The sequence below is a fragment of the Trichomonas vaginalis genome, chromosome I (assembly GCF_026262505.1).
Source record: "Trichomonas vaginalis G3 chromosome I, whole genome shotgun sequence".
NCBI lineage: Eukaryota > Parabasalia > Trichomonadida > Trichomonadidae > Trichomonas > Trichomonas vaginalis.
The window spans coordinates 13716154-13739968 of record NC_067203.1 but is presented as its reverse complement, the minus strand read 5'-3'; the positions used below and the strand labels follow the sequence as shown (position 1 = coordinate 13739968).

General features: G+C 31.2%; 10 protein-coding genes and 1 pseudogene across 11 annotated transcripts, besides 4 other annotated features; 7 read left to right on the top strand and 4 right to left on the bottom strand.

Moving 5' to 3' along the window:
• Positions 1-1254: 1254 nt before the first annotated feature.
• Positions 1255-2557: a mobile genetic element.
• On the bottom strand, positions 1335-2461 carry TVAGG3_0981910 (annotated as a pseudogene). The gene has a single exon. A coding segment is annotated over exon 1 (1127 nt).
• An 88-nt stretch (positions 2558-2645) lies between the features above and the next one.
• TVAGG3_0981890 (spectrin binding) lies at positions 2646-3326 on the top strand (the record flags this gene model as incomplete). The annotated part of the gene is made up of 1 exon (XM_001321048.1): positions 2646-3326. One exon carries the CDS (start codon positions 2646-2648, stop codon positions 3324-3326), a length of 681 nt encoding a protein of 226 aa, XP_001321083.1.
• A 45-nt stretch (positions 3327-3371) lies between these two features.
• Positions 3372-4019: a mobile genetic element.
• A 278-nt stretch (positions 4020-4297) lies between these two features.
• Positions 4298-7332, top strand: TVAGG3_0981870 (armadillo (ARM) repeat-containing protein family; the record flags this gene model as incomplete). Its single annotated transcript, XM_001321047.2, has 1 exon — positions 4483-7323. The coding sequence occupies one exon, from the start codon at positions 4483-4485 to the stop codon at positions 7321-7323; it is 2841 nt and encodes a 946-aa protein (XP_001321082.1).
• Positions 7333-7907: 575 nt separating this feature from the next.
• Positions 7908-8393, bottom strand: TVAGG3_0981860 (homeodomain-like family; the record flags this gene model as incomplete). The annotated part of the gene is made up of 1 exon (XM_001321046.1): positions 7908-8393. One exon carries the CDS (start codon positions 8391-8393, stop codon positions 7908-7910), a length of 486 nt encoding a protein of 161 aa, XP_001321081.1.
• Positions 8394-9324: 931 nt separating this feature from the next.
• On the top strand, positions 9325-12012 carry TVAGG3_0981850 (armadillo (ARM) repeat-containing protein family; the record flags this gene model as incomplete). Its single annotated transcript, XM_001321045.1, has 1 exon — positions 9370-11967. The coding sequence occupies one exon, from the start codon at positions 9370-9372 to the stop codon at positions 11965-11967; it is 2598 nt and encodes an 865-aa protein (XP_001321080.1).
• A 546-nt stretch (positions 12013-12558) lies between these two features.
• Positions 12559-13210: a mobile genetic element.
• A 37-nt stretch (positions 13211-13247) lies between these two features.
• Positions 13248-13502, top strand: TVAGG3_0981830 (spectrin binding; the record flags this gene model as incomplete). Its single annotated transcript, XM_001321044.1, has 1 exon — positions 13248-13502. The coding sequence occupies one exon, from the start codon at positions 13248-13250 to the stop codon at positions 13500-13502; it is 255 nt and encodes an 84-aa protein (XP_001321079.1).
• A 176-nt stretch (positions 13503-13678) lies between these two features.
• On the top strand, positions 13679-14443 carry TVAGG3_0981820 (proteasome regulatory particle assembly; the record flags this gene model as incomplete). Its single annotated transcript, XM_001321043.1, has 1 exon — positions 13679-14443. The coding sequence occupies one exon, from the start codon at positions 13679-13681 to the stop codon at positions 14441-14443; it is 765 nt and encodes a 254-aa protein (XP_001321078.1).
• Positions 14444-14950: 507 nt separating this feature from the next.
• Positions 14951-15742, bottom strand: TVAGG3_0981810 (uncharacterized protein; the record flags this gene model as incomplete). The annotated part of the gene is made up of 1 exon (XM_051253956.1): positions 14962-15552. The coding sequence occupies one exon, from the start codon at positions 15550-15552 to the stop codon at positions 14962-14964; it is 591 nt and encodes a 196-aa protein (XP_051079530.1).
• Positions 15743-16861: 1119 nt separating this feature from the next.
• On the bottom strand, positions 16862-18540 carry TVAGG3_0981800 (transmembrane protein 181 family; the record flags this gene model as incomplete). Its single annotated transcript, XM_001321042.1, has 1 exon — positions 17086-18540. The coding sequence occupies one exon, from the start codon at positions 18538-18540 to the stop codon at positions 17086-17088; it is 1455 nt and encodes a 484-aa protein (XP_001321077.1).
• A 1929-nt stretch (positions 18541-20469) lies between these two features.
• TVAGG3_0981790 (pectin lyase-like family) lies at positions 20470-21321 on the top strand (the record flags this gene model as incomplete). Its single annotated transcript, XM_001321041.1, has 1 exon — positions 20470-21321. One exon carries the CDS (start codon positions 20470-20472, stop codon positions 21319-21321), a length of 852 nt encoding a protein of 283 aa, XP_001321076.1.
• Positions 21322-21845: 524 nt separating this feature from the next.
• On the top strand, positions 21846-23011 carry TVAGG3_0981780 (Clan MH, family M20, peptidase T-like metallopeptidase; the record flags this gene model as incomplete). Its single annotated transcript, XM_001321040.1, has 1 exon — positions 21852-22970. One exon carries the CDS (start codon positions 21852-21854, stop codon positions 22968-22970), a length of 1119 nt encoding a protein of 372 aa, XP_001321075.1.
• A 47-nt stretch (positions 23012-23058) lies between these two features.
• Positions 23059-23815: part of a mobile genetic element that runs on past the window's edge.

The window sequence follows — 23815 nt, the reverse complement described above, 5'->3', positions numbered from 1 at the left end:
TAGGACAAAAAAATACATGAAAATATAGTGAAATTCGTATGAAAAATGATTCTTTTGAGTAAGAGAAATTTTATCTTGATAGTTGAAATAATCTTCAAATTTTAGTGTGTATTTGATGGAGGGTACTAAAAGTTATAGGTCATGCAAACAGTTTTTATAAAATTAGAGGTCATGTAAGAAATACCACCAATAGATGACATATACCATGTAGGCCTATATGTTCTCGAAGATAGATGAACTTATATTCAAAAAGGGTGAAAAAATAAGATGCAAATATGAATTTCAAATTCTGGTTTTACAACATTAATTTTTGGCTAGAGTACAATCAAATATTGGTGTGGCTATCAAACAATAAGAACAAAATGTAACGAGCCATATTGCTACTCATTTTCATCTCAATGTTGAGCGAAATTTTTTGTAACAAAAATTGAGAAGCTTCTCAATTCTGATTTTAGCTAGATTTAATAATCGCTTATTATGTATTCATTTTGAATGCATGACGATTTTTTTGAAAATTTTGAAAAATAACTTCATTTTTTCAAATGTTGGTTACTGCAAAGAGCACTAAGCAATATGATGAGCTCATGACACAATACAAAGATTATATTGATACAATAGATTCATTATATAAGCTCAATACCAATGAAGAAGAAAAAATCTCAGATATTTATTCCAAAATTAAAGCAAATTTGATTGAAACCAATATCATTACACCTTCAAGAGTGATTAAAATCATTAGCAATGCATGTTGCTATAATTCACGCTTTAAACAAAGCTACATTTCGCTTGCAATCAAATTCTTTAATGAATATCATCCTACAAGTATTGTCAAAGTTCCTATATATTTCGATTACTTTGTTTTCAAAGAACATGGTATCATTTTTAGTGAAAAAAATAAATATAAAATTAGTACTTACAAAGAAAGCGAATTATACAAAGCGATTATTGAAGATGATGCCAAACTAATGTCAAGCATAATTGATAATGAAGGATTTGATTCTAGAAAATTTATTAAATCAATATTAAATCCAAATCCACTGCTTCCAGGTTTCTTATTTGAACTGGTCTGCTATCATGGAGCAGTTAACTGTTTTAAGCTCCTAATCACAAAATACCATCCAAGAATTTCCCAATTCTGTCTTGAATATTCATTTAGAAGTGGAATTCCTGACATAATGAATGAGTGTTTGAAATATCAAACGCCTGATTATCGATACATGATGCATGCAGTCAAATCGCATAACATTGATTTTATAGGGTGTCCAAAGGTGTGTTTAGCACAAACCTGAATACTGCGAATAGAAATAAACAAGTTACATATATATAAAGTTTATTTAAATATAATCACCATTGGATTCAATCACGCGTTCGCAGCGATCGATCCAGGCTTGAAAGACACGCTTTAAATCATCATGAGAAAATTGCTCAAATTGCTCTCTTACAAAATTTTCAAGATCATCTGGACTCGCGAATTCGCGTCCTTCAGCTCTCTTTTTTAGCGTGCCGAATAAATAAAAGTCAGAGGGTGCAATATCAGGTGAATAAATTGGGTTTGGAACAACTTTGACATTGTTTTCCACCAAGTAATTCATTACCTTATGACTTTTGTGAACTCTTGAATTATCAAAATGAATTGCAAACTTTTGTTTTTGTTGTTTGGATTTCTCAAACTCATCAGAATTGATAATTTGAGTAAGAACATTGTCAATTAGATACTGAGCATTCATCGTATTAGGTTTTTGAAGAATATCAATTGCGATGATGCCATTCACGCCCCAAAAAACCGACAACATCATCATTGGTGTGTCAATTTTTTTCTTCGGGAATGTTTGCGGATTTTCACCTTCTGGATCCACATGATTTTGGCTTCTGTTGCATATTGAAACCAAGACTCGTCCCCTGTTACTAAAAAGCGAAACTTCTTGGATTGATACGCACCCAATATAGAGAGGAGCTCTTTCGAAGATTGGACTCTAGATTTTTTTTGAACTGAATTAAGGTTGTGCGGAACCCAACGTGTATACGCTAGTTTGTAGTTCAAATAATTGTGCAGATAATAACTGACTGTTGTACGTGGTATCTTTGTCATCTCCTCTATCCTTCTGAGTGATGCTCTTGGGTCTTCATCTAGCGCTTGAAGAATTGCTTTGATTTTTCTTTGATCCGGCGATTTTTTGTCAATTTTTATGATGGGCGCCTTTTTGTTCATGAAGTGATACATCCTAACATGATACGTTACAGTGGAATAGCTAGGAGCATCCATACCGAAGCATTTTACCAATGTCTCGTAGATTTTTTTACAGTCTTTGCATTTTTTTGCAAGAGCGAGGATGTTTTCTTTATGATTCATTAAAAAAATGAAAAAAATCCCGCCAAAATTTCCCGCGAAACCGCCTCTTGTCTCAAAATTCATTTTATATCCCGGCATGGCGCCAAAATACAACATACTCATCATATACATATATTCATATTTTTTATTATATATTTATAATCAGCATATATCTCCTTTAATAGTCTCATATAGAGCGCTGTGCTAAACGCACCTTTGGACACCCTATATTACCTTCTTAAAGAATGAACATGGAATTGACATGAATTTGGTAGATTGTTGCAAAGCAAATAATCTTGAAGCATTATTTGTTTATATGGATCAAACTAATGATATGGTTAAGAGCTTTATTTATTCAGCAAGCTTTAATATGCCTAGTCTTTGCAAATATTTCATTGAACAATCACCTGATATTCTTACGAAATATGGAGATGAAGCTCTTCAAAATGCAGCAAAATATGGATGTTTAGAAACTGCAAAATTTCTTTTATCAAAAGGTGCTAAGTTCACAGAAAATAGGCATTCATCTCTTGAATTAGCAGTTAAGTCAGGAAACATAGAGGTTGTTGACTTGTTTTTAAACAAAGGTGCAGTTTTATCAAAACGCATTTCAAAAGAATGTTTATACCTAGCTATCAAAAACTACCAAAAAGATATGGTTCAATTTCTTTTTTCGCATGGAGTAGAAATCTCGAATGGAAATCGTGACGATGAATCTTCTTTACAATCAGCAGCTTTTCGGTCGACACCAGAAATTGTTGAATTAATTCTCTCACATAAACCGGATATATATGCATTTGGTCCAAACAACCGCGATGCATTGGGATTTGCAAGAAAGTTCAAAAGATATGATAATATGAATGCTATCATTTCTTATCAAGCAGAATTGTATGATAAGACAAGATCATATTCAAAAAGGAAACTATTTCTTGAATTATCGATAATATTCATTGCTACTGCCTTAATTATTTATTATTACAACAATTTCATAATGTAAAATGAGTGTTTACTTCATATAGAAATTATTAATTGACTAATATCTGAGTGCGGGACAAATTTGCCAACTGTCACTTTTCAATAACCTTAAATTACACTTTCTTATTTTAAAAAATAACCTTAAATTATATTTAAAGAAATTATGTCTATGATATATGTTTTATGCTAGAATCTTGGAGTTTTCATGCACTACACAAGAGCTCCAAGGTTCCAAGAGTGAATGCTCAATAGCAATTATAGAGATGTACCTTTTCAAAATGACTTTTACTGATTAAATTTAATCAATAGAAGACATTTTGAAAAGGTACCTCTACAATTAGATATACAAGAGATTCAAAGCTTCATTTCAGATAGATTTGAAACTTTGAAACTCTTGGTAGATTTTGAGTGAATGCTGACAATCATCTTTGAGAAGGTTTTCTTTAAGAAAACCTTCTCAAAGAGGTTTCTCAGGAGCCCTGAGGCTCCCTTTCGTAATGATTGGGAGCCTTGGGGCTCCTGAGACGAAGAATGGCTTCGCCGAATCTTTGATCAGCAGAGGCCAAATGAAAAGGCCTCTGCTGATGGATTCTCAGGAGCCCTGAGGCTCCCTTTCGTAATGATTGGGAGCCTTGGGGCTCCTGCAGCAGAGTATCGCTCCGCTCCATTAATTTTTTTTAAAAAAAGTGCCGTGTGGCAAATTTGTCCTGTTCCCACTAATATCTATCCACAATATTAGATGGTTAGAATATGGATTATAACTCCATAACAATGAGTCCCACTTCTATCTCCAAATATATATAATTTGATAACTTAGGGAAAGAAGTTTCCAGACCGCATACCAAATATATTGAATAACCTTAAATTTACAAAATTCAATTTAAGAATTCTGTATTTATTAATAAAAATTGTCACTGAATATTTTTCATCATATTATTTATTCAAGACACGATTTTTCTCCCTAAAATCTTCTATCGTCCTTTCTAAAAATGGATCAACTTGTAGCATTATTTCAAGCAGCCTCTTCCCAAGGTTCATATGATGGTTATGATCAAATCACAACCGAGGTTCTAAATGTGCAAAAAGATATTTCATTTTACCCTTTAGTTTTGCAATTAATTTCAAATCATGAAAATTCGTTACACCTACGAAAATTTGCAGCCACATCATTGAAAATAATGTCAAAGATTCATAAACAAGACTTTCTGAACAGCCAAATTCAACCACAGGTCAAACAATTGTTTTTCGAAATATTACATTCAGAAACAGATCAAATCATTCAAAATTTACTCATTGCTTCAATTGAATTACTCACCTGTATCGCAAATGGACAATGGCCAGAATTAATTCCTTATTCTATCGAATGCGCTGGTCTTGGAACGCAGCAGAGTCTATTTATTGCTACTAGCTTACTTTCTATTGCAGAATTTCATATTGAACCTGAAGATTTAAGTGGATTAGTTCCAGAAATCAACCAAATGATTGTAAACGCTTTATCTTTTAATAACAACGTCGAGCTCGTAAAATCCGCTGGTCTTCTCTTCGCCAACACTATTTGCAAGCTAAATGAAGAATTTCCAGAAACAATTCGCCCTTCATTAGACAATTTATTAAGAATACTACAAGAAAACCTTTCCAATGCAACCCCAATTGCAAGACACATATGTGATTCCCTTGAAAGATCAATCACACAAGCGGGAGTTATGAATCCAATGGAATTAACACAGAATCTACTTCAAATTCTTACTCCATCCATCAGTCCAGGTAATATTTACACTCTTTTCTTGCCAATTTCCAAGTGTTTCATGACATTTCCAAGAGATATGAGAGAAATGATACCACAGTTCATTGAATCCATTATTAAATACTCTGATCTTCAATTTGATACAAATGTAAGTGCATACGAACAGTCAGATTGCAGAGATCTCTTTGAAATAATCTTTGCCGAAATAAATGCAACAAGATTATGGGAAATGATCCATGAATTGTTCGTTTACGAAGGCCAAGGATCAGCATTTACCATCATTTTGATCTTAGATACCTTTATTATGCACGATCCTTATGTTGCACTAAATAATCTTTCAACAATCATGGGATTCTTAGCATCAATCCTTTCAAATGAAGAGTTCTGCATGGCTGTTAGGGAAGCAGCCTTCTCCGCGTTGACGAATTTCATTTCAGAATCAAATCATAGTTTAGATGCCTATTCTGAGGACATCTACAACTTAATTGTTGCTAATCTTCAGATTGAAGGCATTTCCGATGATCTCCGCCGCGAAATTATCTATTGTTTGATGGAATGTATGGAAAACCTTCCAACGCCAGCCGAAAACTACGAATTCATATGGGATGTGATCAAGACATCCATACAGATCAGTAATTTGGTCTCTCTTTCCCTTGAATGTCTCCAGATTTTCATAACTTTAGGCGGAAAGGAGCTCTCAAGCATATACCAAGAGATCATATCCATCATCAGCGACGCAATGGAGGTCGACCAAACCGCCGACCAATTAATTCGAGGAAACGCGATTATCGCTTTAGGGCATTTGCTTGCAGCTGACAACTCATTAATGCAAGAGCCCAACTTGTTACAGACAATTATCGAGGCTGCCCAAAGCGATGACTTCGATCTACAATGCGCAAGTGTATCTGCTATGTCATGCATCATTGCAGAGCCAGTACAAGGCATAGAAGAGCTTGTTCCTCTTGGTCTGAACCTTGTTAAGTCGATCTGCAACGGCGATATCCTTACAACTCTTGTAAAAATGAATGATATCGGAGAAGAAGAGGATATGAACGACGATGGAGACAATAGGAAGTCTAGTAAAGCCATGGATGCTATAAATACACTAAACCAATGCTTTACTTTGCTTAAATCCATTGTTGAAATTTATCCAAATTCATTAAACAGGGAAGATGTTGATGAATTCATGAATATACTCACTTCTTACTTCTCTGTGTTCAACCTCGACCCAATGCTGGCAAGATGTTCACTGGAAACTGCTGTTTCAATGACAATTAAATACCAATTAAACGCAGAAGAGCTTTTGGAGAATGCTTCCGAGCTAACAACAGTTCCTAACGCTGAATTAGCTGGAATATTCTTCCAGGCTGCTGATTTGCTCTTTAATACGAACACTCTTTCTCAAGATTTCGTTTTTAGACCAGATGAAGGTTTGTTCGCTGAAACAATGACGGCCTTGAAGCATAAGCTACCTATACAACAGGTTGATGGCCCAGGAAACGATGATGATGAAGATGATCTTCCATTTGAAGGAGATGACGAAGATGCACCAGCTAATTTAGAACAAGAAACAAAGTTTGAGGCCAAGTTGATGCCGAATGTCTATAAATTATGTATAGACATCATATCAAAATATCCAAATGAAATTAACCCAACAGAAATTGTCCAAGCATGCAAGTCATGCGTTAAGAGTGACTCGAATGAGGCATCCGCATGCTCTCAGGTCATTGCTGCCTTGTTTAAGTACTGTGGAGACAAATTACATACAATTGCAAGAAGTGAAGCCGTAAAACTCATTGTAACAGCAATAGGAGAGATTGACGGCAACACTACACCGTATGTTTTAGTCTCTGCAAGGACAATTGTAAATTCTAACCCTCAAATTCTCGAAAAACACTTGTCAAAGCTGTTTGATGACTCATCGTCTTTTGTACAGAGTGATAACCAAGGTCAGGCGTACTATTTCCAGACAAAAACCGCCGCGGTAGCATTTATTTGTTCATTAGTTCAAAATGGAATGATAGAACTATCCGAGGCATTGCCAATAATAATAGAGGCATTCCCTCTCGAGATTGGCTTCGATGATTGCTCTTCTGTCGCTTATTCAACACTTTTAACCGCATTTAACCAAAGCGACCAAGAAACAAAGGAAAGATTGGCACAAATATTCGTGCATTGCGCTAGTTTGGATCAGAGAGGAAAGTCAAAACTTTTGATTTCTGATGATGTTTTTTCAAATGTTGTTCGTGTTGCTCAACAATTTGCAAGTATTTAGAGAACTTATATTTTTTTATATAAAGACTATTTATTTAAAATTTTTTTATTTTTTTCGAAATTTACAAAATAATTTATGGTCGCTTCGTTTTTTCACTTTATTTCATATGCAAAGCAAGTAGTGGCTCCGATTCTTAATTTAAAAACTATGGAAAATATGATTAAAAGTATATTTTGAAAATGAATTTTGATGAACAGTTAGTCCAAAGTCAGAAAAATTGGACATCACAGTTGTAAAAGGCGAGAAAAGATAAGACATTTAATTTCTCTAATATATTTTGCAAAAAAAAAGTCATTCACTTATGAAGAATAAAATGAACCAGAATATATGACTCATCAGATGATAAAATTTAGATTGCCAAGATCGTTTGTCTTATTTTGTGAGCGTACATTATTATAAACAAAAAGTTATTTGAATTTCCACTTTTTCAAAAAAGCTCTCAATTTTCATAAGTACACAATTTAAAAAATCCAAAAACTGCATCTCAATTTCTGGGTACAAAAATTTTTCGCGAAATTCCTATGAAAATAAATATTAATTATGAAATACAAATCTAATATTTTATTAATATTCATGAAAATTTTTTATTTATCTGTTCCAGGCAACTCAAATTTTGGAATTACATTAGTTGAATATGTTATTGAGAATTGTTTCTCATTTTCGTGATTTTGTGGCATATTCAATGAGGGAAAATAAAACTTTTGGCTGGGTTTCTCTTCCAAATTAACGTGTGAAGTATCTAAAATTAGCAATTGTGGAATTGCTAAAGGAATAATAGATGATTCAATTTTTTCTTTATCGATTCGAAAAGTGATCGTTGTTGCGTTTGGACCTATCTGGTTTCTTCGAAATAACAACTTTATTCTGTTTCTGATCATCCAACTCGCTTTATTGGGGAAATATTTTACTAATTCGCCTGCTTTCCTAATATTCTTTTGGTATAACTCTATAAGTTTTTGATCTTCTTCAAATGAAAACTTGTTTTCTATACTTTCCTTTTTACATTTTATATAATCTTTGATTTGTCTAGGTGTGTGACTTATTGCCTCTGCAATTGCTGAAGGATCCATTTTTCTTTCATACAATATATCAATGATTTCCTTATCTTTGTCTGAAAGGAAATGGCGCTTCACCCTTCGAAGGGTTAATCATTTCTGAAAATAAACATACGACTCCTTCACAAATTTAATAGCCTTAAATTGAAACATTTATAGAAAATAAAATAAAGTGATAATAACTTATAGTAAATGTAATGAAATAATGTTTATAATTTTTAGGCAAAAAAAAAGTTTTGAAAAATATTGACAATTTACCAAATATGATATGAATGAATAGTATTGTTATTGAAAATAATGTTAAATTTTTGTTCTGAAAATGGGGAAAAAAGTTAGTCGTTGATGCATTTAGACTTTTTTCTTAGAATCGACATTTTTGTAATATGTCCATTTCGTTGTCAGTTTATTTATTAGTAAAATAGCATACTCATGATGACATTACTAAATAGTGTAGTCGATAGATCACAAATGGAAAAAAACTTAGATCTTTGGGAAACAAGAGGTATTGATTTACAAATACATAGAAAACGATTCTGTAATGAAAGTATAACAAATTGTTCAGAATGTTGGTAATTGAGTCTTACATTTTTCATAGTCGCATTTTCCAATTCATATATGTAATATCATAACATTAATGTATAACTATTTGTTCATTTGTATTCTTAATATTCTGAGAAATAAATCAAGATTAAAGTGAGTCAATATTAGGTTTATGAAATGTCGCCCAGATCTAATAGCTGTGTTGTTTTATTTCCTGAAAGCATCGGGATTAGTAATAATGGGTTATAAGAATTGAAAAACTAAAAATAATATCTCAATGTATATGATGATTGACCATTTGGAACATGAAAGCTCAATGCAGATGTGTAAAGATTCAAGTATACTGTAAATTGCACTCGGCCATTTTGTGTGGAATGGAAAAAAATATTTTTCTCTTCACGGATTTGTTTCTTGTATGAATTTCGATTATTTTCAGCACATTTTTAATAATATGCTTGGAAATTTTCAGGATAGAGAGAAATGTGAAGCAGAATTTCATGATTTTGCTTTGAATAACCCGATTTTGTGCTTCGAATATCTGAATTCTATGTTATCGGATAAATCATATCAGAAAGGAAGCTTAACGTTAATATCATCTCTAATATCACATAAAAACGCAGCTATTTACAAAGAAAAGATTTCAGATTTAAATAATATATTTTCACAAATTTCATCAATTATCATCAATACCCCAAATATTATCAATAATTATGATGACTTACCACTGCATATATTTTCTCGGATATTTGTTTACTATTTAGTCGATTCATTGGACAATCCTATCCAATATCTTCTCAGTTTTCTACAGAATGATAATAAAAGAGCAGTAAAAACAATATTAATTACTCTTTCATGGGCAATCAAGCTTGATAAAATCGAAATTAACCAATTTTATTCAACTGCTTGTGAAATCATTTCAGAATACATAGTTCAACCATACGATTATGCCTACGAAGGAACCCTATATCTGTTACAGATCATATGGGGTAAAACTCACAATGAAGATTTGATTCAATTTTCAAACACAATTATTTCGCAAATTAACACTATTCCAATTGACAAACTGAAGTCATTTATATCTTACATAAATGATATATATCTAGAAGGACCAGAAATTTTTTCAGAGTTCTTTCCAAATTTAATTTCTTTCTTAACTCAGGTATTAAGCAACCAAACATTAGATTATGGTGTCAGATCAACTGCATGCATCTTCATTCAATCGATTATATATAGAGATTTAGATAGTATAAGAGTTTTTGAACAAGATTTGATAATTATCTCGATAAATACAATTTTAACTGAGCCAAATCCGGACGAAAGTGAGCTTATACAAGACTGCATATTGTTGATATCAGATATAATATGCTATGCGGCTGATGAAGAGTTAAATTCTTCAATTTATTCTGAAGTAGAAAAAAATTTACAAAAAAGTGAACCTGTGTGTCACTTTTTGGGAATTTCCCTTTTGACGGAACTTAGTGTAAATGAAGCAAAATGCATTGAAGATAATATAGAAGTGATTTTCGATGTAATTTCTAGTGCTTTATCAACAGATAACAAATTTTTACAAAATGCTGCTTTGGAATTCCTTCAAATAGAGAACAAGAAAATCAGTAGTTATTCAGAAGCATTTCTCGACCTTCTAATTCAGTTTTCTTCAACAATTCAAGATGAAGAAGTTTTAATTAACACTCTCGACGCTGTTAAAGTACAAATATCACAAACAGGCAATCCATCTGTCCCCACAATAGCAGAACTGACTTCTTTAATTCAAAATGCAATTCAATACCAAATTCTGGTTCATCCGGCTTTGAATCTCATTGATAAGATTGTTAAGAACCTAAAAGCGAATTTTCTGGATGTTTTTAATGAATTTGAAAGCATTATTATTGGATCTTTACAAAATTCTGAATTTTTCAATGATGGAACTCAGATTATACTTGATATTTATAAGTATTGCAAAGCAGTGCCTATAATGGATACGTTTGTTGATTCTTTTAACTCAATTAATTTTGATGAATTCACTAGAGCTGAAATTCTTGAAATAATCAATGCAGCAGTAGAAATGAATGTTCTATCTGATTATGTAGAAGATAGTTCTCCATATTATAACTTCATTTTGAAGGTTGCAGGAACAAATTTGTTGCCTCTTGGCGAAAATGATGTTGCAAAGAATAAAATCATCTTAGAATCTGATGGACTCGCATTTGAGTATGATGAAGATCTGAAAAATGACATTCTTTCCGCTCTGAAAATTTTCAAAATTATTATCAAAAAAGATAAGACTATTTACGATGTTGAATCAGTCATGACTGTTGCTGTTAATGCAATGAAATCATTCTTTAAGGATTTAAACTCTTTAGGAACTCAAATTTTGAAATCTCTAACGAAATATGGAGAAATTGACTTAATTTGCAATTTCTTTAGAGAGACTGTATATCAAACATGTGCTTCCAGACTATGTCAAAAGGATTTATTACGTGTTTTGGAAAAAATTGCGAAAAATCAGAAAAATCCTGAATTTTTAGGTTTGTTTGTTACGGTGTGTGAGAACTTTATCAAGTTTGATGAAGATAAACCAAAGAAAAACAAACTTTTCAACAAAATTTCAGAAAAATTATATAATATTTTGTTAGAATTCAGAGATATCGTTTCAAATGATATTGTAGAGAGAGTTAAAGCAATATTCCCATTTGATGATCATATTTACTCCGTCAGAATTTGGTCAATTCTTTCAATTTTTGATCCAAAAAAAATTGATGAACTTTTACCTCTTTTCGAAGTTTATTCCCAAAGTGACGATGAAAACGATAGAGAAACGGTTGCCATTTCAATGCTGACCATCGTTTCTCATTGCAAATCATTTGATTTCGAAATTGTGCTTAGAATTGCTGCTTCTTTGATAGATAGCTATGAAAAACTATGTGAAAACACTGAAAAGTGCGAAGCAGCTGCATATCAGTGTTGTGTCCTTTTATCAAACCAACTTCAGAAAAATGATAAAAATTTAACGAGAATTATACGTTCTGTAGAAGAATACTTTGGCTAATTTATGCATATTATTGTTTGTAATACTAAATATTGTGTTTATTCATGTTAAATCTAATTTTTGAATGGTAAAAAAATAGAATATAATAATGCTTGCATAGATTGTGCATCATACAGTAAATGTATTTGTTAATTGAAAACATGACAAAATACTGAAAGAAAAGAATACAAATCGTATGAAAGTTTAATGAAAAAATCTGCATTTAATTCTAATAAGGAATCTATTAAGTCAATAATCCTCAAACCAGCTCCAAGTGCTCAAAATTTAGTTCAAACTCAAGATGATGATAACATAAATAAATTAATGTGAGAAAATCGATGTCTTAAAGATCAAGTAAGGACGATTGAAAATATGATTGCAGAAAATAGAGTGTTCATGACAAATTATACCTTAAAATCCGCTAAAAAGATCTCCAAAGCTTCAAAACGAAAGAAAGACGAAGAACTTAATAACTATTTAAAGAAGTGATTAAACTAACCCATGAATGGAAAAAAGAATTCAGCAAAATTTCATAGTATCTGTGGAGTAACCGTTGATGAAACAAACCATTATTAGAATATAGTTCTTCTTTTGAAAACGAAATTTATGTAAGGGAACAGGACAAATTTGCCACACGGCACTTTTTTTAAAAAAAATTAATGGAGCGGAGCGATACTCTGCTGCAGGGGCCCCAAGGCTCCCAATCATTACGAAAGGGAGCCTCAGGGCTCCTGAGAATCAATCAGCAGAGGCCTTTTCATTTGGCCTCTGCTGATCAAAGATTCGGCGAAGCCATTCTTCGTCTCAGGAGCCCCAAGGCTCCCAATCATTACGAAAGGGAGCCTCAGAGCTCCTGAGAAACCTCTTTGAGAAGGTTTTCTTTAAGAAAACCTTCTCAAAGATGATTGTCAGCATTCACTCAAAATCTACCAAGAGTTTCAAAGTTTCAAATCTATCTGAAATGAAGCTTTGAATCTCTTGTATATCTAATTGTAGAGGTACCTTTTCAAAATGTCTTCTATTGATTAAATTTAATCAGTAAAAGTCATTTTGAAAAGGTACATCTCTATAATTGCTATTGAGCATTCACTTTTGGAACCTTGGAGCTCTTGTGTAGTGCATGAAAACTCCAAGATTCTAGCATAAAACATATATCATAGACATAATTTCTTCAAATATAATTTAAGGTTATTTTTAAAAAAAATTAGAAAAGCGTAATTTAGGGTTATTGAAAAGTGACACTTGGCAAATTTGTCCCGCACTCATTTATGTAAAAGTACGACATTTAAAATTTTTGGTTGATGTCCAAGGGAGAAATTAACCAAACTCATTATGACAATTTGATGGAGATTTTAACAGGATACAATGATGTCTACAATGCTTTGTACAGGCTGAAAACAAATGACGAAGAAAAATTAAACGCAATTTACAAAAAAATCAAACAAAACCTGATTGACTCTTATCATATTTCGCCTGGTGAAATTGTCAATAAAATATCCCAAGTTTCAATTTATAAAAACCGCTACATGAAGTCATATTTAGCGATTGCCAAATAAATTGTTGACGAATACCATCTAAGTCAGGTCAACGAAATCAACAAAGTTTTTAATTACTTTTTCTACAAAGAATACAGTATAGTATTAGATGAAAACGGGGAAAAAATTTTAACGATTTTGAAGATTCTCATTATACAGCTGATATTCACGAACAAAAAACAATTCACAGATCTATTATGGATGATGACAAAATATCATTGATAACCTTTACAGAAAGAGAAGGATTTGATAAAAAACAAAAATTAGATAGTGATTTATATCCATTTTCAAAAGGAGGTATTTCGTTACTTGAACTATGTTGTTATCATGGATCTTATGAATATTTTCAGTTTTTAAGAACGAAATTTCAATCAATAATAACTCCAAATTGTCTTAGATATTCGTTTTTGGGTGGAAATCCAGACATTATGAATGAATGCTTGAAAGTACAAATACCAGATAACAAATGCATGAAATATGCAATTATATCACACAATATTGATTTTGTCACGTTTTTGATGAATGAACACAACATAAAAATTGATTTAGAATTGTGCTCTCAATACAATAATCTCCAATCATTTTTAGTTTATTTGGACCAAACATATGATATCAACACATGTTTTGTTTATTCCCCCAGTTTCCATCTTTCATCACTTTTAGAATATCTTATTTCAAAAGGCGCAGATATCAATGCTAAAGACGAAGATGGATGTACCCCTCTTCATTATGCAGCTGGGAATAATAACAAAGAAACAGCCGAAATTCTTATTTCAAATGGAGCAGATATCAATGCTAAAAACAAAGATGGATCCACCCCTCTTCATTGGGCAGCCATAGATGGTAGCAAAGAAACAACCGAAATTCTTATTTCAAATGGAGCAGATATCAATGCTAAAGACAAAGATGGATGTACCCCCTCATCAAATAACAACCAGGAATTATTGCAATATTTACTTTGATTTTTGAGAAGTTTACGGTGTCATGAAAAAAAAATTCAAAGGCCTGGCGTTACGAAAAGCGTGACACCATAAATTTCTCAAAAATATATGTAAACTTCTCAAAAATAAACAGTCTCATATTAAAAATGAATAGTTTACGTTGTAATGCCTCGTGAATCCAACTTCGAAACTTGCATCTGCAATGCAAGGTAATATGATTTTTGATATTTTATTCGATAACTCTAAAGAATAATTTTGTAAATTATCTCAGACTTTTCAGAGGATTGAGTGACAACTCAATCCTCTGAAATAGTCTGTGGTGATTTTTAGTCTCCTCACTATTTCAATATAAAGTCCATTTTTAAACAGTTTTTTAAAAGAGTGTTGAGACTTTTCACTTATAATAATTCTTTTTAATAGTCTAATTTCAGAAGAAAAAGAAGAAGGTAGACTATTATTTGTTGATTGTCGATCTCTTTAAGCAATTTAAAAAAGTTATTGATCATTTTAAAACCGAAAAAATAACAAACAAGTTTACTCTAAACAACAACAACACGACGAGTATGTTTTGCCTTTTCTTGAGGGAAGTACAAGTAAAAGCGGATAAATCTGTGTCCAAGGACAGTTATGGCGTCAAATATGAAACTTAAGCCATTAAGTAAATAAGCAAAAGTAAATAAAGCGCCGGATACTACCCATGAGATTGAGTCTTTTTTGTTGAAAAATCTTGCGTAAATTAAAATTGGAGAGCCAATAATTGTTAATAGGATTGCAGTATTAATGAGAGAATACCCGTACAAAGATCGATTAACATGTCTTAATCTGACGATTCCTTTTGGAATTAAATGGATAAATGGGTGAGTTAAGAAGAATAGTATTGAAAAAACGCCTTGGTAGATTGGATGCTGCTTAATGTCGATGAAGCACATGAAGTAAAACGAGACCATATATACAATATCGGAAACGGCTAAAACGATTAAATACGCATTTAGCCTCTGCTTGATTTCGGAGCTTGAGTGGTTATGTGAAAGACGATAGTATTTCTGTAAATAGAAAAAGTTGAAAATAGTTAAAATAGTTGAGAGATAAGCTTGAATTCTAAAGTTAATTTTTGTAACGCTGAAAACCATGAGATCGAAAATAAACGGAAATTTTAAAATCGGACTTCTACGTAAGAAGGTACTGAACGAATAGAGATAAAGAATAAGAATTGATAGCGTTGCAAGCCAATAAATGCATGATGGATATGATATTATTGAATCTACAATCGCTAAACAGGAATTCTTGATTATGTTTGAGGTCATTTTCTTGTTATATTTAAATGAAAAATCTGACATAATTAGTCTATTCAATTATGATTTGAAAAGGATTTTAAAATTTTTAAAATTTGTTTCATTCTGGCAATTTCACAACAAGACTATTTTGTGACCTCAGAAATTTGTCGTAAACATTTTCGGTTTATATCAAATGTTTCTGCAATAAAAAAAGATATATTTTCATTTCATGTCATTTTAGGTGGATATTGATTTGATATAACGGTTATATCGGTTTGAAAAATTGAATCTAGATCATATAATAAAGCTTGCCCTTTCTAGTATTCTTAATTTCAAAAGTAATCCGATTTACATTTTATTGCAATCGAAATTTGAATAGATTCAATCATTTCTGCTAGTCGATAACGATCAATAAAGATCTTCTATTTCACCATAATAGAAGATCTCATTCAAAATCGAGTTTTGATAAATAATTCAGATTCGATTTATCCAAGCTTGTCAATTACAATACATCACGATAATTTGAGAGCACCAGTAAACATTATGATACGATTCTTGTTGCATGCTAAGATCAGTCATAATGTAAACCTCTCAATTTTATTGTCGTGGGAAGTATCTCAATTCCTTCAAAAAAATTGAAAAAACTATTTAATTTTAAAAATATAATACTTTTAATTAGTTAATTAATTGGAGATATTTTTTAAAAATCACTTTTGATAATACTTTTGAGAACTTTAATTAAAAAAATATATTCAAAAATATCCAGGATATCAAGAGGGAATTGTTCCTTATGAGGTATATAGTTATGATGTATACCTCATAAGGAACAATTCCCTCCTTAAAATCGTAGACATTTTTATACTTATTAATCAACCATTCAAAATCATATTCCTCTGAAAAGTTATTTTATTAAAAATTTAGAATTTTAATAAATATAGAGTTTGAATTTCATACAATACCTATATATTTTCAATAATGGAATTTGAAAACAATTCTCAAAAGTTCTCAGAAAACCCTTTTTCATTAATTTTAAGAAATCTGAGTATTAAATTAAGTGATAAATTCGTTTGACACTACTTTAATTTTTAAATTCAAAAAATTATATGTGCTTCTTAAAATGACTCAAAAAAATTTTATTATAAAATAATATATAATATTAAAAATCCCACAACATTTTTTTTTACTTTACATAATCGTACTTCCTCGATGATTAATTTCCACTCAATTTCTATCGTTGACCGAACTTAGCATGCAACATTCTCACCATAATAATCCCTTCATTCGCAAATTTGAATATAGTTTTGTAAATTATAGGAGTACGGGGAGTAAAATTGTATAACTGCAAATTTTATATAACAAAATTAAACAAATCAGAGAGAATATAAATAATTATTTTTCCTCCTCTTCAGGAACATTGTTTTGAGCTTCTATATCTTCAACATTAAGTTCTGTCTCTTCCTTTCCAAGGAATTCATGCTCATTTTCGTTATCCAACAACCCAACATTTTCATTATCTGATAACGAAGCAATATCAGCATTTTTAGCATCCTTATATTCAATATTATCGATACTGAATGGATAGTGAGCATAAGTCATTGCAAATGCAAGAGCATTTGCAGATCCAAACGTTGCAAGGAATTTAAGAGTAGTTTTTTCACCAATCAAGCCCATAACTGATGTCAAAATAAATAAAGCTAACGATGAAGCGATGACGTAAATGACAAGTCTGAATTTCTCAATTTCGTCAATTCTTCGCGAAGAACGAACAGTTTCTATTACAATGCCAACTGCGCAACCTGCCAGTATTATATACTCTACAATTTTCAAATAATAATCAGCATTCACGATTTGCATCATTGGGTTATAAATTTGAGCCAAATCAAGCAAAAACTCTCTTGTTATTGTTACTAGACCAACTACAGCAGCTATTGATAAACGATTTGTGATGAAATCACCCATCATTTTCTCTTTGATGCCGCAGTGGCCCAAAACAACGAAAACAAAGAGTGCCAAGTAGCCTGTGTAAAACGACCTCATGATTGAATCAAAAACTGTAACTCCGAGTGTAGGTCTGATGTAATTTGCGATAACTGCTGGATCATTTAAGAAAATCGTAGTAAATAAAAGGCCAGATGATAGTGATTGCTCATGTCTGACATCTACTGTCTTTAATTTCGCATTAAATGTCCTCAAAACGACGAATAAAACGATTGAATAAACAATTCTTATCCAAATCTGTACAAGAGAGTCAGAATAAGAGCATATGATGGCTTCGCATACGAATGTATTGAATCCGAGCTCAGATCCTGAAACAACTATTTCGGCAGTGACTTGTGTAAAATCGACAATTCTTTCGAAATAAATTAGATGCCAGTTGGTGTTATATTGTTCAGGAAGTGTTGAAAAAGTAACATTCGAACTCTTGAATGCTCTCTTTGTATGGTCGGATTTCGGATTTGTGTATTTCATTGAAACGTTAAGGAGAACTTTTGCTGATTTATTAGTAAAACCTTCTGATCTGTATCCTACTCGCATTTTAATATATGAATTCATTGGCGAAATCGATTCTATTCCCATCGAATAAATCGAATATGAATCATGTGAATCAACAATAACAGGATACGACTTTGAAAGTGTGTTTGTTGTTGATGGAGCAAGAATTCCAACTAATATATTAACTATTATAAAAGATAGAAACAGTAAGAACATGATAATATCGTCTTTATGGTTAACTTTATCGAGATTCATGAGATATTCTGGAACATAACCATCATTTATTTCAACAGCAACCATATTATCCGAACTTACATCGTTCTCCTCCTTCTGAATTGAGGAGGGTTTCATAATAATATTTTTTGACAAAGTTGAAAAAATTATCGTTATGTTTGCCCCAGTGCCTATTTTTCAATATGGATTTATGTGCTCTATCTTATGAAAATCTAAAACCGAAATATAATTTTGTTGAATATGAAAGATAATGTGTTTCAAGAAATTATCAATGACATCTAACTATAATTTAGAATTTTATGTGTAATATATTAAAAATATAACAATTTTACCATTTTAAATATCTATTAAACTTCTTTTTTCGCCAGATTTGAGTAAATGAACTCGAATCAAAGTTCTTTTTTTCCAAAAAAATTTGAAAATCTGAAAAATATTCTGAATTTCAACGAATTCATCAATGCTTTCTTTAAATCAGAAAGAATTTTGAAAATTCAAAACAAGATGAATAGGATCTAGCTCTGATCCTCATCAGTTTCCGACTCAACAAATTCCCAATTTGCCCAATTTGCAATTTTATTTTCATCATTATCTCAACTATATAAGATTATCACAAATTGTTGAACATAATTACTATTTCCAGACTACATAAACCTCATTGCGATAGATTTTATTAAATTAATAATTTTTCATCAACTTTTAAATAGTTGAATAACCTCAAGTACGCAAACATACACTTAGGGCTGAATTTTAGAAGATTTAATTAATACAATTCCAGTTGTTACGTTACATTTAGAATTCGTATATAATATTAGTTTCTATTCAAAATCCCCTATCACAAATAAGCTTTGTGTTCAAAACCTACTTTGTCTTCTTGATTATTTCATTTATAAGAATTTATTTGAAAATTTCAAGTTATTCATCTGACCTATAAAACCTAACACCATTCTAGAATCACTGTAACATCGTTGTCATCTCAATATATTTACAGATCATTCACTAACTTCCGAATATAATTACTTTATTTTTAATTTTTCAAATTCGAATATACATACATTCACTTATACTATAATACTGCTTTATTTTTTTGTAATGAACTTTGAAAGCATATATTAAATAATTTTCTTTATTTGATAAAATGAGTATATACTGCATTCACATATTCTGAATATTTAGCCAAATATAGCATGAGAAACCAAAAAACTAACATTTCTATCTGAGGTATAAAATATTCAATAAAAAAGAATATGATTTATGTGTAAAAGAACAGTAGAAAGTGATACCTTTAAATGAGAAATCTTAAAATCAAGTTCAGATCAATTAGATAAAAAGAATTATGACATGTTTGAAATATCTATAGATGAAATTGAAAGAATTTCTGAGAACTATATATACACATTCAATATAAACGAAATCTGAAAGTATAACAGCATTAAATATAGTAATTATATTAAATAAGATTTTACACTTCAAGGAGGGAAATTGGATAATATATGATATGGCAAATGAATAACAATAATATTTATAATAATATATTATGCCCAAATAATATATAATTGAATATTGAAATGATTACATTAATTTTACACGTTCTTTAAAATATTTTCATAAAATATAACATTATCTAATACATGTCAATTAAACCGGCAAAAATCTCAAATATTTTGAGAAAGTATACAAACAAAGAGGATCATTGCTTTGAAAAAAACATTTCTCTAAATTTGTGAACCATTGTTCAATAGTGAAGCTCACAGAAAAGCTTCCATTTTGCAAGCCTATACATAGGCAAATTTCCACTTTAAAATGACAAAGTGTATATAAAATATTGACTACTTTCTAGACTTGAACCCCTTAAGACAATGGTTACCTAGTTATCTATTTACATATTCAAACACATCAACAATGATTCGGATTCCACTCCTACAGTCATGTCAATTTACTTAGAATAAAATATTAATATAAATATAAATCTCATCAATATGAATTTTAAATGTTAATACTAAAATATAGCGACTTTTTTTCAACATATTATATTTCCTTTTTCAATATATGCTTGAAATCGCTTTATCTTTAGCTTCAACATGGGAAGATTACTATGATTCGATTAATAGAATATCTATTGAACTTAATGAAACAAGGCAAGAACTTTGGTACCCATTAAATTATCAAATTTATAGATGCGAATATATTGGGATCGAAAATCATGCTCTAGAATTCATTTACACAATGGATAGCACACATGTCTACACTGAATCATGCACATTCATAAATTGCTCTAATTTATATACATTTGGAGGCTCATTATACTTCGGGGATTCAGGAAGCTGCGTGATGATTAAAAATTGCTTCTTAAACTCGAAAGGTTATGGAGGTGTTGCCTTCTATGTCAGAACAAGCACAGATGGGTTCAATCATGTCGATTCAATAGCTGTTTTTGACTGCGGAACGAAGATTGATGAAAATAACAGTACAATATATTTTGGCAACTCTGTGACAAAGTTCCAACACTCAAATATATCAAACAATAGATGTTACGAGTTCTCTGGCATGTACATAAAAGCCATGGAATTACCAAGCGAATTCTTGTATACCACATTCGCAAATAACACGCAAGAGAAGAGTATTTTGATTTTATACGAAGGAGCTCCAACTCTGTCATTTGTTTATTGTAGTTTCTTGAAAAATGTACAAAATGCTAAATCAAAAGATCCATTGATATTGGCCAAATCAGGAAAAATAACCTTCATTCAAAGCTACTTTTATGAAAATGTTGCGGCAAAGTTACTTGAATGTAAAGAATGCGGACCAATGGATGCAGTTCAAGGATCAACATTAAATCACGAACTTCCAATAACAGTTTTGGGTGTTGATAAATGTTACTCTCTACCAAAAGATTCTTAGGCAATACAAGTAAAATTATAATGACCTAAATAGCAATTATAGCCAATAACTTTGTATAAAGAGTGGTTGTGTCAAAATAAAATAAAGAAATCAAATAAATTAATAAATATCTAAACTTAAATTTGCTTTCAAAGATTTTTTTCATTATTCTGATTCTGAGAAATAGAATTGTCTTGCTTTTCTCATCCTCAGATTTCATTATTGTAAAATAAAAATATGATAAAATTTCGGGAAGTCATTGATAAAACACGAAAGAGATAGATTCAACGTATCTGTTAGAAAACTAAAGGTCCAATTGGGAATTCGGCTCTAATCATTTAAGACTTCAAGTATTCGAAAATTTTGATTATCTTGTCGTTTTCCATGTTAAATGAAACATCTCCGCAATTTACGCTACGATTCAACTCTAGATTCTTCAGAGTAATGCTTTGTACTCCTCCAATGTAAAGAATGAATGAAGAAAGAAATTGAATTATTTATCGTAAAATTGTCACTTTTTGATTTTTATCTTTTTTTTTCTAGAAAAAAAAATGAATGCAGAGATCTTGAATGATGCAATTGAGCTCAGACACGAACTCCATACTATGCCTGAACTTTCTGGCAAAGAAGTCAAAACGAAGAAGAGATTAATGGAATTCTTGTCACAAAAAACTAATTTAGAAATAGTTGACCGTGGATTTTGGTTCTATGCTGTATATAAAGCACAAAATCCTAAAGGATCCATTGCTTTCAGAGCCGATTTTGATGCAATTGGAGTCACTGAAAAAACAAATCTTCCATATTGCTCAAAGAATCCAGAAGCTGCACATAAATGCGGACATGATGGACACAGTAGCACTCTTGCTGCGTTTGCACGTGTAATTTCCCAAGAGGGATCAGATAAAGATATCTATTTCATTTTCCAGAACGCGGAAGAGACAGGAGAAGGTGGAGAACCAGCATCCATGCTATTAGAAGAAAAAAGGATCCAGAATGTCTTCGCTGTTCACAATTGTCCAGGAATTAAATTTGGAAATTTAGGTTTGATCAACGGAACAGTTAATTGTGCTTCCAAAGGCTTGATCATCAAATTCCATGGCATTCCTTCTCACGCAAGTGAGCCAGAGAAAGGAAGAAATCCTTCTTTTGCCATCGGCAAAACTGTTTTAGAAGTTGATAATTTTTTGCGAGAGAGAAACTTCAAAGGAATAACGTTAGCCACAGTTATTCAGATCAAAGTCGGTGAGAGGACTTTCGGAGTGTCTGCCTTTGAGGGTGAATTGCTTTACACATTGAGAGGTGAGCATGAAAATGAGTACGAAGAATTAGAAAATAAAGTTAAAGAATTTTGTGAAAAGAACGCTGAAGAATATGGTTTAACTGTTGATTACTCATACAGTGAACCATTCCCTGCAACTGTTAACCATGATGAGAGTGTTGATTTCTTGAGGAAACTTGCTAAAGAAGAAAATTTCGAAGTCCATGAAATGAAAGAACCAATCAGGGCTTCCGAAGATTTCGGATACTATTTGAGGAAAACAAAAGGCGCTTTGATATGGATTGGTGCTGGAGAGAATCACCCATCACTTCACAGTGCTGACTTTGACTTCAATGACAAGTTAATCCCTGTTGTCGTCAGACTTTTCAAAGCAATTGTAGATAAAATTTAATTAACTTTTCTTTTACATTTTATTACGTTTCTTTAAACCAAAAAATGAATTTCAGAACATATGTATATACAAAGTGAGCTTCTGGCATGAGATTGGGACAAAGTTGCAATTCGGCACTTTTTGTAAAAAAAAATGGGGTCATACTCATAATGAATAGAGACTTATAGCCAAGTCTTGATATCATGCAGGGAGAATATACATAGATAAGCAATTATATTTTATAGTAGTAGTATTCAGAAATTCTTACAATTTACAATACAATTTTCAAAAATGGATAAAGACTTATAGCCAAGTCTTGATATCATGCAGGGAGAATATACATAGATAAGCAATTATATTTTATAGTAGTAGTATTCAGAAATTCTTACAATTTACAATACAATTTTCAAAAATGGATAAAGACTAATAGCCAAGTCTTGATATCATGCAGGGAGAATATACATTGATAAGCAATTATATTTTATAGTAGTAGTATTCAGAAATTCTTACAATTTACAATACAATTTTCAAAAATGGATAAAGACTAATAGCCAAGTCTTGATATCATGCAGGGAGAATATACATAGATAAGCAATTATATTTTATAGTAGTAGTATTCAGAAATTCTTACAATTTACAATACAATTTTCAAAAATGGATAAAGACTAATAGCCAAGTCTTGATATCATGCAGGGAGAATATACATTGATAAGCAATTATATTTTATAGTAGTAGTATTCAGAAATTCTTACAATTTACAATACAATTTTCAAAAATGGATAAAGACTTATAGCCAAGTCTTGATATCATGCAGGGAGAATATACATAGATAAGCAATTATATTTTATAGTAGTAGTATTCAGAAA